The following is a 15,853-nucleotide window of genomic DNA, read 5'->3' as shown; positions in this document are numbered from 1 at the left end:
TTTGGAATGGGACCAGCTCCTACCTTTATCCTGCTAAAGGGGGCTGCACTACTGACTAGGTCCCTCCCCTGGGTGGGACCAGGAAGGTAGGTGGTTACACCCCCTATCCTTTGTCCGGTTTCCCGTCAGAGCTGGGGCTGGAGTGCCCCAGCAACTGGTTTGAACTGGTGAATGCACAGGGCACCTTGTGCCCCCCAGGCACGTCTCATTCCTTTCAAGCCTACCCTACCCAATACACAAAATCCTGTCTGGGGTGGTGCTAGCACCTCCCAAGGCAGGTAACCCTTTGTCCAAGCCGCCCTCGCTGGAAGGATTCCCAGCAGCAGGAGGTCAGACTTGTGTCTGTGGTGGCAGCATCCATTTTGTGATGCCAAGGCTCGAGTTAACTGTAACCGGGGTTCTCAGTTACATACATGTCGTGTCCCTCTAGAAGGGTGGAATGCTACCCCCGTCGCCAGAATTGGTGAGGGGGTAGTATTCCAAATCGTATGACACCTTACTCGACATGTTTTGATAATGTTATACCAGAGTTCGCATTTAACCGCGAGGATTAAGAGTATATGGTATAGCGTTATCATGGAACAGCTATTAGGACTTGGTTCGGCAAGCTGCAAACGGGCTCAGCTCATGCCAGAGCACCATCTCACATAATTCCAAGCACTCTGCCTTCAGGATTGATAAGGCCTTCCATAGGAGTGACTGATAGGAATATATGTGTCAATTTTAGGTTTAGATATAGGTAACGAATAGTTTTCTTACCTGTCGGTGTAGTTTTGCAGCTTGAAGATCTTTCTGGATTCACTATGCTGTGCATTATTCCGCGGTCTTGTGGTTGGGTCCGGATTCGTAGTCTTTTCTTTGTTTTTTTTTTTTTTTTTTTCTCTTTGCCCAGGTGGGCGTCGGCGTCACACCCCCTTTTGGGTGTATTTCCGGTGACGTCGGCATGCTTCCTGCGGAAGCTCCCACTCTTGGGCGCCATCTTCGGGTTCTTTTTTTCCGTGTTTCTTTCGTTTCCGAAGTAATGGCAATGTTCATCTTAGTTTGTATTTACCGCTTTGTACTTTCAAAGTCTATTCTTTAGTTAACCACCTCTTCTCTCTCCAGCCTCATCTTTCTGGCGGAGGTGGGTGGGTTCGCTAGTGAATCCAGAAAGATCTTCAAGCTGCAAAACTACACCGACAGGTAAGAAAACTATTCGTTTTGCAGCGTGAATCTTTCTGGATTCACTATGCTGTGCATAGATTTTGTAGCGGTTTCTCATCTCTGTGGCGGCTGGGTGGAAGATGAGCGTTGGGTGTTGAATATGTGCTGTAGCACCTTCTGTCCCACTTGAGCTTCCTTGTTCATTTGTATGTCCACACAGTAGTGCTTCGTGAACGTGTGCACCGAAGCCCATGTTGCCGCCAGGCATATGTCCTCTATGGGTGTGTTAGCCAGGAAGGCTATTGTAGCGCCCTTCTTCCTGGTGGAGTGGGCACGCGTCCCCTCAGCCAGTTCCTGTCCTGCCCGTTTGTGGCAGAGTTGGATTGTTTGTGCGATCCATCGTGCAATGGTCCTTTTGGTTACTGCTTTGCCCATGAAGCTGTTTGCGAAGGAGACAAAAAACTGTTTCGTTTTCCTGTGCCCCTTTGTCCTTTCAATGTAGTGCATGACTGCCCTTCTGGCGTCCAGGGTGTGCAGAGCTCTCTCTGCGCTGGTTGTGGGTTTTTGGAAAAAGCTCGGTATCTGTATGGACTGGTTCATGTGAAAATTGGATACTACCTTCGGCATGAAGTGTGGGTCAGTCCTCATCACAACTCTATCGTTGTGTATTTGTATGTATGGTTCTTGTAGCGTCAGCGCTTGAAGCTCGCTTACTCTGCGTAAGGACGTTATCGCAACCAGGAAGGCTGTTTTCATAGTTAGCATCTTTAGGGAGGCCTTGTGAAGTGGTTCAAAGGGCTCTTTCATGAGTTCCGTTAGGACTGTGTTCAAGTTCCATGCAGGTGGCGGCACCCGCTTGGGTGGTGCGATCCTTTTCGCTCCTTCTAGGAATCTCTTCACCACCTGTGATGTGAAGAAGCTCCTGCACGTTTCTCCCCTTGTGTAGGCTACTATCGCTGCCAAGTGAACTCTTAACGAGGATGAGCTAAGGTTCTTCTCCAGTAAGTGCGTCAGGTACCTTAGCACTGTGGAGTCCCTCTTCATCTTATTGTGGAGTCTTTCCTGTCTGCACCATATTGTGAATCTTTTCCATTTCGCAACGTAGCACTTTCGAGTGCTGGGCCTTCGTGCCTCCCGAAGTACCCTCAGGGTGCTTTCTGGTAGTCTCAAATGTGCGAACTCTATGTCCTCAGGAGCCACGCTACTAGGCTCATGCTCTCTGGCTCTGGATGCAGTACCTCTCCGTTCTGCATGGAGAGTAGGTCTTTCCTCCTGCTGAATCTGTGGGGTGCACACTGTGTCATCTCCATGATCTGCGAGTACCAGGTCTGTCTCGCCCACTGCGGTGCGACCAGTATCAGTGTCATGTTGCTCGCTCTGCACTTGCTCAGTACTCTGTGCATCAGTGGTATCGGGGGAAAGGCGTAGGCAAATGTCCTTGACCAATCTATCCATAGGGCATTCCCCAGTGTCCCCTCCTCGGGCTGCCTGGATGCGAAGTTTTGGCATTTTGCATTCTGGCGTGTGGCAAACAGGTCCACCGATGGTGTCCCCCACCTGTCGAACAGGTATCTTGTCTCCTGAGCATTGAGCTCCCACTCGTGGGATGCCGATGTCTGCCTGCTGAGCCAATCGGCTTGTATGTTGTCCTTCCCTGGTAGGTGTATGGCTAGCAGGTCTATCTTGAGAGGGATGGCCCATCTCCATATCTCCTGCGCCAGCGTTGAAAGCGGTGCGGACTGTGTGCCCCCCTGCTTGTTGATGTAGAACATCGCAGTGGTGTTGTCTGTTTGTATCAATACCTTGTGCTTGTACAGTCTTGTTTGAAAGGCCTTCAGTGCAAGGAAAATTGTCTTCAATTCTAAGTAATTGATGTGCTTTGTGGCATCCGTCGGTGTCCACAGTCCCCTCACCTTGAGCTCCTCCATGTGAGCGCCCCATCCCTTCAGGGATGCGTCTGTGGTGATGGTCACTGTTGGCGTTGGGGGCGTTAGAGGCTTTCCCCTTGCTATGTTCTCCATGGTCCACCATGTCATCTCCTTCTGCACTGCGTGCGTTACAACCACTAGATCCTCCCAACTGCCTGTAGCTTGTGACCATTGCTCCTGTAGCCATTCTTGAATGGGTCTCATGTGGAGTCGTACATTCGGTACCAGGTGGATGCATGATGCCATCATCCCCATGATCTTGCTCGCCGTCCTCACTGTCCGAGCTTGTCCCTTCCGGTAGAGGCGAGTTTCCTTCACCAGCGCCCTCGCCCTCTTCTCGCTGGGGAACACCTTGCCCTGTAAGGTGTTGATCTGTGCTCCCAGGAAGATCTTCACTTGTTCCGGCTCCATTGATGATTTCTTCCAATGGATGGAGAACCCCAGGTTTATGAGCGTGCTGGTCACTGTATGTGCGTGCAGCTTGCATTTCTGGTATGAGTTTGCTTTCACCAGCCAGTCGTCCAGGTAAGGGTATACATGTATCCCCTGCCTTCTTAGGTGCGCCGCGACTGCTGCGAGGCACTTTGTGAAAACTCTTGGTGCCGATTTTAGACCGAAGGCCAGTGTCGTGAACTGGTAGTGGCTTTCTCCCACGGTGAACCTGAGCATGTGCTTGTGCTTCCTGTTCATTGGGATGTGCAGGTATGCGTCTTTGAGGTCTATCGTGACCATGAAGTCCCCGGTCTGCAACTGTGGGAGCACCTCTTGCAGGGAGGTCATTTTGAATTTTTGCGTTCTTATGAATCGGTTCACGAACCGTAAATCGAGAATGGGCCTCATTGTCTCGTCTACTTTTGGTACCAGGAAGTATGTTGAGTATACTCCTGTGTTTCTTTCCTTGAATGGTACCCTTTCTATGGCCTGCTTCCGCAGGAGTTCTTTTGCTTCTTCCTGAAGGCACTGCAGCTGCTTGCTTGCTAGCGGCTTTCTTCTTGGTTTTCTGCTTGTTGGCCTCGCCTCCAACTCTATGCAGTATCCGAATTGGATAATGTTGAGGATCCATTTGTCTGATGTGATTCCTCTCCACTCCTGGAGGTGGAATCTTAATCTCCCTCCCACTGGTGTCCTGTGGTCGTGGGTGTCTAGTTTGTCTTGACCCATCTGTACGTGCTGCCCCCTGGGATCTTTTTTGTGGGTGGGCACACGGATTTTTTCGAAGTCACTTGGAGGTGGGCTGCTGGCCCCCTCTTCTATTTTGTCCTCGTCCATTTCTCCCTCGAAAGGACTGGCCTCTTTGTTGGTACTGCCAGGGCTGTTTCTGATGGCCCTGCTGACCCTGCGAGTCTGCCTGGTGCGTTTGCTGGAAAGCCTGGTGTGAAGTACCTGGCTGGTTTCCGCCTCTTCCGCCGGGCCTCCGTGACGGGGTGCCCCTCTTGTTCCCTCTGAACTGCAATGCTCCCATGGACCTTGCTGTTTCGTTATCCTTCTTAAGTTGGCTGAGTTGCTCATCAACTGTTTGTCCGAAAAGCGTACTGCCGTTGAACGGGGTGTTCAGGATGCTGTGTTGCACCTCCGGTTTGAAACCGGATATCCTGAGCCAGGCGTGTCTCCTTTCCGTGACGCCCATCATCATGAGCCTGCTGGCCGTGTCTGCCCCATCCAGAGCCGTCTTAAGGCAAGAATTTGCAGCATTCTTCCCCTCTTCAATTAGCTTTTCGGCTTTCTGCTTGGCATCCTGGGGCAAGTCCTTCACCAACTGTCCCAGTCCCTCCATGATTTGGTACATGTGTCTGTTCACCAGGGCGTTGGAATTAGCCATGCGCCAGTGGGTCGCGGCATTCCGTTCGATCATTCTGCCCACCAGATCCATCCTTTTGCTCTCTTTATCCGGTGGCGGGCCCGAGGTAGTGGGTACGTTAGCCCTCCTCCTTGCTGTGGCCGTGATAATGGAGTCTGCGGAGACCGTGCCCTGAATGTAGGCCGGGTCCTTCGCGGCATGCTTGTACTTCTTCTCAGTTCTGGGAGTCACTGCCTTGCATGTTGCGGGCTCCCTGAAAGCTTCCTTCCCCTGAGCCAAGACGCTCTCGAGCATCGGGAGGAACTGGCTCCTCGTTTGTGTTGGGAGCAATGTTTCCAGAAGAAAGTCTGCTTTCTGCTTCTCTTCGTCGAGCTTGAGCTTGAAAGCTGCTGCGGCAGATTGTATCACCGCGTTGTAGGCCCCGATGTTGTCCGGCGGCGAGGGCCTCGAGGGGTAGGTGTCGACCACCTCCTCCGGGCTGTCGGTCTCGACATCGATGTAATCCACATCCTGAAGGTCATAGGGCGCCGACTCTGTGTCTGTCCTGCCCTCATCTTCCTCCCCATAGCCGTAGCTCTCGTGGGGATTCTCGTACTCCTCCTGGTCGTCGAACACCTCGACGTCCCGGTCTTGCTCGGTGACTTCGGCGACCTCCTCTTCTTCCTCCTCGACCGCCTCCAGCACTGGTGGCTTGGTCTTGTGAGGGATCGTGAAGGCCTTCATCCTTGCGTCGAAATCTTTTTTCCGCTGCATGAAGTTCTCCATCTCTGCCTCGAGGCGCCTTCTTTTCTTTTCCATCTCGGCCGCGTGTTCCGCGTCGGATGGTTCCGCCGGTCTCTTCGACGGATGGCTCGTCGCCGTGCCTCTCGGAGTCGAAGTTTTCGACGTCGAACCGGATATCGGGTCTCTGGTCGTCGTCGACAGTTTCGGGTCTTTCTCCCTCGTCGATCGATCCTTTTCGGGGACGATTTTCGACGTCTTCTGCTGATCAGCAGCTCTCGGCGCCGGGGACTCCTTCTCTGAGGATCCGCTGGGCCTGGGAGTAGTCGCGGACGCTGCCTTTTTTGGCGTCGGCGCTTTCGGGGTCTTGCCCTCGATTTTTCGAGACTCAGAGTCTCTCGGGTTCTTGGGGGCCGAAGAGTCTCCTACCTTGTCAGAAGTCTTCGTGTAATCGGTCTCTACGACCGTGTAGCAGTCGTCTTCGGCGGCAGCGTTGTCTTCTTCCTCGGAGGACATCCCCAGCTCGTAGAGCGACGGGGTCGGGGCCTTCCCCTGCAGGGTGGCGTGTGCTACCCTCTGCCTCTCTCTCACACGAAGGGTCTTCGGGGTGAAGGCGGAACAGGCGTTGCAGTCTCCGCTTTCGTGGTCCACCGGTAGGCAAAGGTTGCATACCGGGTGCTGGTCTTTCTGCGCGTACTTGTGGTGGCAGTTCCGGCAGAACTTGAACGGCGTGTTGTCCATCCTCGAGCGTCCAGGGGCTCTCTGGTCGCGTGTTCGTCGACGGTCGTCGAAGATCTGGATGGAAAACGCCTTATCTTTGCTTGTCTTTCGTCGGTGAAGTCCCCTGGAGTCTTCAGATGACTTCTCCTCGTCTTTTCTGTATTTTCTTTCTTCTTTCTCCAAAAATGTCTGGAGCCCAAACGGGAACGATCCAGACCCGACCGCGGAAAAAAAGAATCTGAAGATGGCGCCCAAGAGTGGGAGCTTCCGCAGGAAGCATGCCGACGTCACCGGAAATACACCCAAAAGGGGGTGTGACGCCGACGCCCACCTGGGCAAAGAGAAAAAAAACAAAAAAAAAAACAAAGAAAAGACTACGAATCCGGACCCAACCACAAGACCGCGGAATAATGCACAGCATAGTGAATCCAGAAAGATTCACGCTGCAAAACTATATCTAAAGCAAAGGGTGATTACACCACCTTGCCCCAGCTGTCGTGCAGCCAGTTGAGTCTGTTTAGATGGCCAGCCAGGGGTGGCATAATACATGCTTCAGCCCCCTGGTAGGCCCTGGGTACACCTATGCCCTGGATACCTAAGGTATACTGTACAGGGACTGATAAGGTGGCCCAGTACCAATTGGTAAATGCACCTAAGGTACATGGTTGTCAATTTAGAGCGAGAACAGCTAGGCTGTGGGTCTGATTAGCAGGCCCACAGCCAGGGAAAGTCGTAAACCAGTGAAGCAAAAAGCAAAAATCTGGGGTGACCATAGGATTGCAGACCCCCCTCGCCTACAGCGGGCTGGTGAACCAAAGACTGTATCCATTGCAAACAATATTCAGCACCCACTGGTCCTGAGTAATTTTTCTCCACTCTGCCAGAAAAAATTGAACGCTTCCCCCCACCGGAGCGGGTAACGGATGAAGGGGAAGTAACCGCTCAGGGTCGAGACCCGGCCGGGCCTTTGTTCGCTGTAGAGGACTGTTGTCCACCTCTACCCTTCTGGCGCTTCTGGAAGGGTCTCCGGAACTGCTGCCGTCCCGAAAACTGCCCTCGTCCTCTTCCCTGTGCACCGAACCGTCTCTGGAACGGTCGGTAGGACTTCTTATCTTTGGGCTTCTCCAAGCCCACAGCCGTCAGGGTCTCTGCCTCCGCCTTCATGCGGGCCATCTCCTCATCGGCATGTTTTCCAAACAGGGTTTCCCTGGAAAAAGGCAGATTGGCCACCCGCTGCTGGGCCTCCGGCTTGAGTGACGTGAGCCTGAGCCAAGCATGACGTCGCTGGTTGATCCCATGACAGTAACCATGGGCCGCCAAAAGAGATATCCGCAGCCGCGCTGATGACCTGGTTTGAAACCAGCATCCCTTCCTTAAGGATCTCTTGGAAGTCCTCCTTCTTGTCTCGTGGCAGAAGGTCCGTGAACTGTTGCAGGGAGTCCCACAGGGCACGGTCGTACCGCCCCAGCAACGACGAATTGCTGGAGGCTTTCATGGCCGTGATGCAGTCCCACAAGCCTTCCTTCCAGCCGAGTCGATCCATCGGCTTTCCTTATCGGGCGGCACGGTGGAGGACGGGGAGGTAGAGTGTAACTTCCTGGCCGCCGTCACTATAACGGAGTCGGGTACCGGATCTATCCGCAGGAAAGCCGGGTCCGAATCCGGGGCCCTGTACTTCTTCAGAAGTCGGGAGGGAGCGACCGCTGGCGTTAGGAACAGCTCCTCCGCAGGTTCCACCAAACCTGGCACTAATGGCAGCAGAGGGTGAGAAATGCTTCTTGTGAAGTGACTCAAAGATCACGGACGTCGTAGGTGTTGGAGCCGTCACCGTGATGCCCAATTTTGTAGCCCCCCCCCCCCCTCAGGAGAACCTCCTGGAACGTGCTCATGTCGTCCACTGGAGACACCCTTGTCCCTGGGGAATCCGACAAGGTCGGTGAATAGGATCGTGTCCTGGAGGAGTCCGTGCGGGACCTGGATCCCCGCCTCCTATGGTGACGCCTAGATCTAGTGGAGGATCTGCGTCGACTCCTCGATCTTCCTCTCCGACCAAAGCGTGATCGCGACTTCCTAGGCCTCGGTCGATCCGCCGGTTCCACCGGAGTGGGTGTCTTAGGTTTGGCCGGGGCCTTCGGCTTAGGAGTCCCCTTGGGAGGGGTCGGAAGCCTGGGCAATGAGACCGACCTCGGAGGAACCGGAGGTGGCCTTTCTGGCACCTGAGGTCGAGGTTCGGTTTGCGGAAGCGGAGGCAAAGGAGGAGGGGTAGGAGCCCTCGGAGGGAGACCCCTCGGCAATGGAGGCGGAGGTGTAACTGGCCTATGCGACGGAGTATACACCTCGGAGTACACCGAGCCCGGTGATCAGTCTTCCTTTCCAGCCTGGGACGTTTGCGAGCCTCCCATGGCCTCAGGCCTCTTTTCACGTCTCTTCGACGTCGAAGAACGGCGACCAGACGGCGAGCGTCGGTCCCTCGACGGCGAGCATCGGTCCCTCGACGTCGAGCGTCTCTTCCTCGACGGCGACCTCTTGCGCCTCGACGGCAATCCACTCCTTGACTACGAGGTTAACCTCGACGACGATCTCCTTTTGCCGACGGCGAGCGCCGACGCCGGGCCTTTCGACGTCGCGACGAGGATGACGAAATCGTCACAGGAGACTTAGACGGCGGTCTGTTCAATTCCTTCGACGTCGCTTCGACCTAGAGCCCTGGGGAGACGGGGAACAGACTGTAGTAATCCCTCTCGACGTCGTAGTCGGTGCAATCGACCCAGACGGAGAATGGGGACGCTTGCTGGTCTTCCTGCCCCTGGGGAGCCCCCCAGAGGCCTCAGCACAGGCAGAAGCCCCTCCAGACCCACCTTGCGCCTTAAGCCTTCTTTCCTCGAGGCCCTGAAGCCTGATCTTCTTTCTGTCCTTCAGGGTCCTGCCAGAGAAGTCTTTACAAATTACACACACCTCTGGGACATGGGAAGAGGGAAGGCAGAGGATACACACCTCATGGTGATCTGATTTGGCCTTCTTCCTGGAGCACTCCGGGCATTTGTCAAATAATGCAGGCATATTTGACATAAAAAAGGAGCAAAAACCAAGAAAAGCACTAAAGTACTTTAGAAGCACTCAAATGGAAAATAGTGAAAAATCACCAATAAACCCTTGAAAAGGGAGAGCTCAATGCTCCAGGGTCCTGCTTGCAGGAGCCGGAAAAAAGAACTGAAAGTAAAAGGGACCTGCAGTGCATTCTGGGATACTGTGAAGTTCTGGAAAGTTCTCTTAAAGGCACAGTATCCTGTTCTGAGCCACATAATGGCAGCCTATGGGGCTTGTCTGTCCAGGTCCTCCTCTCTATCATTCCAGAGGATTTTTGCTGCTAAAGCAAGGGAAATCTGGACAGGCTTTGCTGTTTTGTGGATTTTTGGTGGAATTTCTAGTTGAAGTACTGGACAGTGCATTATCTGTCTTTAATTCTCTCTTAAGTGTCTGTGCAGTTCTGCATTTTTCGACACTTTAAGAGATTTTTGATTGCTCCGGGGTCCACGCACATGGGCGGGACTATTCACTAGATTATGACTATACACAGAGATCCCCTACTACAGAAGGTCAGTTCAGACATTAACCTCTGTTATACCTCTGGGGTTGGTGGACTCTATACACACTGTACTTCCTTCTAGTCCAGTATATATAGAGCCACTTTTTCACAACGATTCTTTGACAGACGGTGCATGAAGTGACGTACCTGAATGTCTGTGTTCTCTCGATAGCGAGCCCGCCGCCCAAGGTCTTCTTTTGGACATAATTCCCACCGGTGGTAGAATTTTCAGTGCCTAGCCCGACGCTGAAGTGGAAGAGCGAGGAAACTTGCTTCTAAAAGAAGATTTGGCCCTCTTGGAGCCTTTCCTCACCGGTGACCTGCCTCTGGAAGATGATTTATCATTTTCTGCCTGCCCATAAAGACGGATTCTCTCGGTCTTTCAGAGTCCTTTTGGATAAAGACTGGCAATGAGGGCAAGTCTTGGGGACATGGTCCTTAGGTAAACAAAGAATACCGACTGCATGAGAGTCTGACCTGGCCTTTTTTCCACAAGAAGGGCAGGGGTCAAAAAGAGATGACATTTTGAGTCGAAAAAACCCGCCAAATTCTGTTAAAAAAAGACCGAATCTTAATTCAGAGGATGAAAGTCGTCGAATTAAGTAAAAATTTTCCTGAAAACTGAAGATTATTTCTGACAACAATCATAAAGAAGTGGAGCTGTGTAACCATGGTTGTGAGAAGTTGGCCTGATGTGCAGTGCTCACTATTCTAGTGATCACTATATATCAGTCCAAACAACCCTTATTGATGATTGGTTGTAAGTCAACCTTATAGACCAGCTATCCTAGTAGCATGGATACGAGCAGTCTAAGGCTAAGACTCTAGAGGGCGTGTTAAGCCAGCTGTTTTACCATCACATTACCCCTTGAACACCCAGTGAAAGGACACCACACAAGTGTTATGAAAATAAACAATGTATTTATTAGAATCACAACAACCCTGTACTCTTTATGAGGACAGGGTGCTAAGCACACAACAAAACTCTTATGAAAATACTTAAGTTAGCACGTTATACACAAATGCCCGAGGGGCACGAAAAACCATATACTCTAAAAGTGGAATGCGAATTACTAGCAGGTAAGTAACGATTCTCAGAGGCTTTGGGATCGCTAGGACTGGACTACTGAACCTTTAGATTACTAGCAGGAGGCCTAGGGAACTCGGGTGCAGAGTGTGCACTCTCACGCGGGATGCGGGACAAAGTCTATGGAAGCTAGAATTCACAAAGTTAGTGTTTACGGGCGAACCCGACCTGGTAGGAAGAAAACGACAGTGGATCCTGACCCTTGGATAGTGAGGCTATGCTGGGGCACCGAAATGCCGAAGTTACCTAGCCCAGGGGCTGCAGCTGCATAGGTCCGAAAAGACGTCGGGAATCCTCGTGCCGGACCAGGAGCCTGGAAGAAGGAAGTTGCTGGCAGGCGACCAGTGAAGAAAAGTTCGATGGATCCAAGCCTGGATCAGGGAAGAAGAAAACCTGAAAGCAGAGGGGACCAAGTTCTTGAATCACTAGCCAGTGATTAAGTGGGCACCAGGATGGCACCGGGCGAAGTCACCGCAGTCAGGTGAGTGGGCGCTGCTGGGCTCTGCAGTCTCTCGGACCAGGAGGCGTTGTCGGCGACCAGGATGGAGGTGCGAGCTGTCCCACGAAGGTTCTTGCTGTCGACGTCGCTGGACCCAGGATTGGGCAACAAGTCTTGACAAATGCAAGGCCCACGCGGTGGACCTAAAATGGCGTCTTAGCCGGACCAGGAGGGTCCAGGGTACTTCTCCGATGGAGGGAAGCAAGGGCCAGTCTGGAGCAACCAGACTAGCAGCAGTATTGTCGTCGGGCGTCGTTCGGAAGGCCACAAGCCAGCGGGCTAGTAGCCAAACAACGCGGTGAGCAGCAAAAAGCAGAAGGGCCCCACGCCGATCGTGGAGATGCTGGGGGGCTGCTCTTCGGTGCGGGAGCTGCTCAGGGTGGGGGCTTCTCGGACCCCAAAGCACTCACCAGGAAATTACTCGGTGGGCTTGCTGTGCAGAAGTCGTGCAGTCTTGGCGATGGCCGGTCCCTCGAGGTCTCGTCGCACCCACGGTTCTCAGCTGTGCTGTAGAGGTGGGTAGAGGTCAGAGGTGCCAGGGAAGCCGGGTCTCGTCGAGCTGGGCAGTCGGATTCCGGAGGAAGGACGTGCAGCAGACCGCAGTGTTCTTAGATGGTGCCTGCGGATGCAGGGTGACTACTCCTTAGCCACAAGGGAGAATCTTGAAGAAGAAATCGTGAAGTCCTTTCGTGGAAAGTGGTATCTTGATTCCAAAGATGATCTGATTTGGAAGGGGGCCAGTCCCTACCTTTATCTGGGAAAAGGGGGCTGGCACGCGACTAAGTCCTGCCCTAGGGGTGGGGCCAGGAGGGGGGTGGTTACACCCACTTCCTTGGCGGGCTTTTCCCCAGCACAGGGTCTGGAGTGTCCCTGGAACTGGTTCAAGCCAGCCTATGCACAGTGAGCACCGGGGTGCCACGTGCAGTCACCTTCCTCTGAAGCCCTGCCTACCTACAATACACAAAATCCTGTCTGGGACGGTGCTGGCACCTCCCCTGGCAGGAAACCCTTTGTCCTTATCTCCTGCTCTGGGAGGACTCCCAGCAGCAGGAGGGCAGACTTGTGTCTCGGTGGCAGCATCCATTTTGTGGAGCTGAGGCTCTGTTTGACTTTAACCGGGGTTAGGGGTTACATACATGTCGTGTCCCTCTAGAAGGGTGGAATGCTAACCCCGTCGCCAGAATTGGCGAGGGGTTAGTATTCCAATTCGTATGACACCTTACTCGACATGTTTTGATAAAGCGATACCAGAGTTGGCATATAACCGCGAGGATTATAATGCACTTAAGAGTATATGGTATGCGATATCATGGAAACGGCTAAGGGATAGATCCCGAAAGCCGCAGACAGGCTCAGCTCATGCCAGAGCACCATCTCACACGATTCCAAGCACTCTGCCTTCAGGATTGTTAAGGCCTGCCATAGGAGTGACTGATAGGAGATCTGTGTGTCCATTTTAGGGTTAGATATAGGTATACTATATCTAAAGCAAAGGGTGAGTACACCACCTTGCCCCAGCTGTCGTGCAGCCAGTTGTGTCAGTTTTAGTTAGTCAATCCAGGGGTGGCATAATACATGCTGCAGCCCCTGGTAGGCCCTGGGTACACCTATGCCCTGGGTACCTAAGGTACACTGTACAGGGACTGATAAGGTGACTCAGTATCCAATTTAGATATGTACCTAAGGTACATGGAATCCATTTTACAGAGAGCAGTAGGCCTGGGGCCCTGAATAGCAGGGTCCCAGGTCAACTAAGTCAGAAAACCAGCAAAACACCAGGCAAAAAGTTGGGGGCAACCATAGTCAGGGATCTACCTTCCTACAATGGTCCTTCCTGAAGGAGCCGGAAATAACAACTGACCTAACTGTCACCCCTGATGCATGATGGGAAACTGGGGGTCATGACTGCCTTATAGGCACGGTGTCAGTTTATTTCTATGTTGCTATGAGTTAGGTTTTCAGCCTTTTTAGGCAATGTTTGCTGCAATGCAGCCTGGGAGCTGTCAATGCTTTCAGTCCTATCAGAGAGATTGTGCTAAGCATCAAAACAGTTTTCAAACATGCTTTGCTGTTTTTTCCCTGATTGATGAGGATCCCCTGGAAGAGAACTGTATGGAAAGGAAGGGTAAAACTACCAGTAATCAATAGAGCGAGAAGGGGGGGGGGGGGGGGGGGGAGAGATAGTTCATATGGCTGACTGAATAACACTGAAACGACCTTCCGCAGTCACGCGGGTCCGATAAAAAAATTAAAACATGGCTCTTCCACATATAGTGTCCTCTGTGCGGTTTGGTCCATCTTGGATTTTTCGAGGCCTGTGAAGGTTTGTTAAAATATGGAGCAGCTCTAGTCCAATCCACAGAAGGAAAATATAAGGCAACCCAGAGAAAGGCAGGCAGATTACAGTAGCATACTCTTTGCATATCATGCCCATGACTGCTGTCAATACACCACTTGCTTAACTTTCATTCTAATGCGGACTCAACAGGTTCAAAACAACAAAAAGCATTGGAAATGCCAATAGTTCTGGCTTTACAGGAGTGATGTATGGTTATGTGAAGTATTACAAGTAAATCATCTCTTGGTAATTAATATGTATTTGTGTGGAAACAAAGAAATGTAGAAGAATGTTGGTGTAGGTTAAAAGGTCAGGTAACAGTTGCGCTGTCGAGCTAAATCTTAACCATGTATATTAATGACTTCCCTCGTCCCACCGGTGCTGCTGCCAGAGAAAGAAAGACCATAAATGATCTAGTTGGTTAAGACACTTTTGCAGCCTTACAATGTCATGTGTGCGCCCCTGAAAATTCAAGCCTAGCCAGTTGGATACAAAAACAAAATGATCCCAGCTGGGACACATAATGTACGTTTAGCTTTGTGGTAGCAAATTTGTATGCATTTGACAATCCACCTAGCTATTCCAGATTTTGATATGGGGTTGCCCTTGTGTGGTGGTGAGAAAGACAAAAAGTTGTTTGCTCTTACGAAAGGGTTGTGTTCTTTGATTGTAGTAAAGCAATGCTCTTTTGACATCTAAGGTATGAAGGGCTCTTTCTGCGACTGTTTGTGGCTGTGAGAAAAATACAGGCAAACACTTTTGGGGAAGCACACAACTTCTGCCGATCAAAACACGTACTCCTGGCACCAAACACACGGGTGGCGCCACAGTGATAGTAACTATTGGCTGGGGACATCTGCACTTTCAAGCAGGACCATATAATGGGTATAACACTCACCATCATACCACTCAACAGCAGCCTTTGCAGTGGTTGAATCCTCAAATGAAACCAATCCATCTCCCTTGGGTTTGCCGCTCTCTTTGTCCATAAATATGTTCACCATAGGCTGGCTGGTTCTCTTGTTTATCTGCCCAAAAAGATAACATTAGGAGTCTGATGCATTTATACATTTTGTGTTAGTCCACGAAAACCCTGCACATAACTATAGATTTTACTGTAACTAGTTAGCGTTTGAGATTACACATCGATTTTTCTTATTGATTTTGAATCCTACAAGATCAAAAGCATTCATAACTTAATTCAAATTTGCATTTTAAAATAGGAGCTGGTTTCCTAACAAAGCGTTCCTTGACTACATATGAAAGGTGTCTAGTTTTACATCAGGTTTTAATTATTACAAAAAGTTACTTCCTGTTTATGTAGTTTTCTAGGATAATGTCAATGCAGGTGCAATTTGAATTTTCCCAGTCAGTTTAGTAATCCTTGGTAGAAATATTTAAAATGAAATTTTTAAACAGCCTTGGAATATGGCTATTTGTACATTCACTTTAAATCCTCACTCAAACTCCGGAAAATTACCAAACCTCAGGAGCCACCTCAGGTCAGACTGAGCATATACTATTCAGCACCTCACAAAAGACGACAAGAAACACCTATAGCAGTGCGTCCCAAACTGGTTAGATCCGTAACAATTTTTTTTTCATTAAGACCAACTTTCGTGACTTACCTAGGTTTATTGGACATGAGTTTGTACCTAAAGCATGTGTGGTAGCGCACGGTCATTTACAGACGGCACATTTACCATTGAAAATGGACTCTAAATTTGCACATGGATATAGTTTTACTGCTGAAACTATATTGCACACAAATGACTGTGTTGAAATCTGGTTTCAGTAAATAATTCTCATTTGTGCAACACCAACTTAAGTGTTGTGATCCTTTTAAAGGAAAATGCTACTTACCAGTATGCATCTGTTCTTGGCATGTAGAGCTGCCTAGCTACACACTATGCATAGATCGCCATCTAGTGTTGGGCCCGGATGTTTGCACTTGTTTTTGTCCTGAAAAGTCTTTGGAAGTCACAAGATAGGCGACTCCTCCTTTGATCACATTGCGCATGGTCATCGGCTCTA

General features: G+C 51.0%; 1 protein-coding gene across 3 annotated transcripts in view; it reads right to left on the bottom strand.

Moving 5' to 3' along the window:
• EWSR1 (EWS RNA binding protein 1) overlaps positions 1-15,853 on the bottom strand; it is a 403,636-nt gene that overhangs the window by 167,354 nt on the left and 220,429 nt on the right. For all 3 annotated transcript variants that reach the window (XR_013602525.1, XM_078667174.1, XM_078667175.1), the window contains one exon: positions 14,718-14,847. Coding sequence is in view for 2 of the 3 variants with exons in the window: in XM_078667174.1 (XP_078523300.1) it covers positions 14,718-14,847 (130 nt within the window). In the remaining variant the exon portion in view is untranslated. The remainder of the gene's footprint in view (positions 1-14,717; positions 14,848-15,853) is intronic.

The sequence above is a fragment of the Lissotriton helveticus genome, chromosome 11 (assembly GCF_964261635.1).
Source record: "Lissotriton helveticus chromosome 11, aLisHel1.1, whole genome shotgun sequence".
NCBI classification, from domain to species: Eukaryota; Metazoa; Chordata; class Amphibia; order Caudata; family Salamandridae; genus Lissotriton; species Lissotriton helveticus.
The sequence above is the reverse complement of the archived record's forward strand: the minus strand, read 5'-3'. Positions and strand labels throughout refer to the sequence as shown.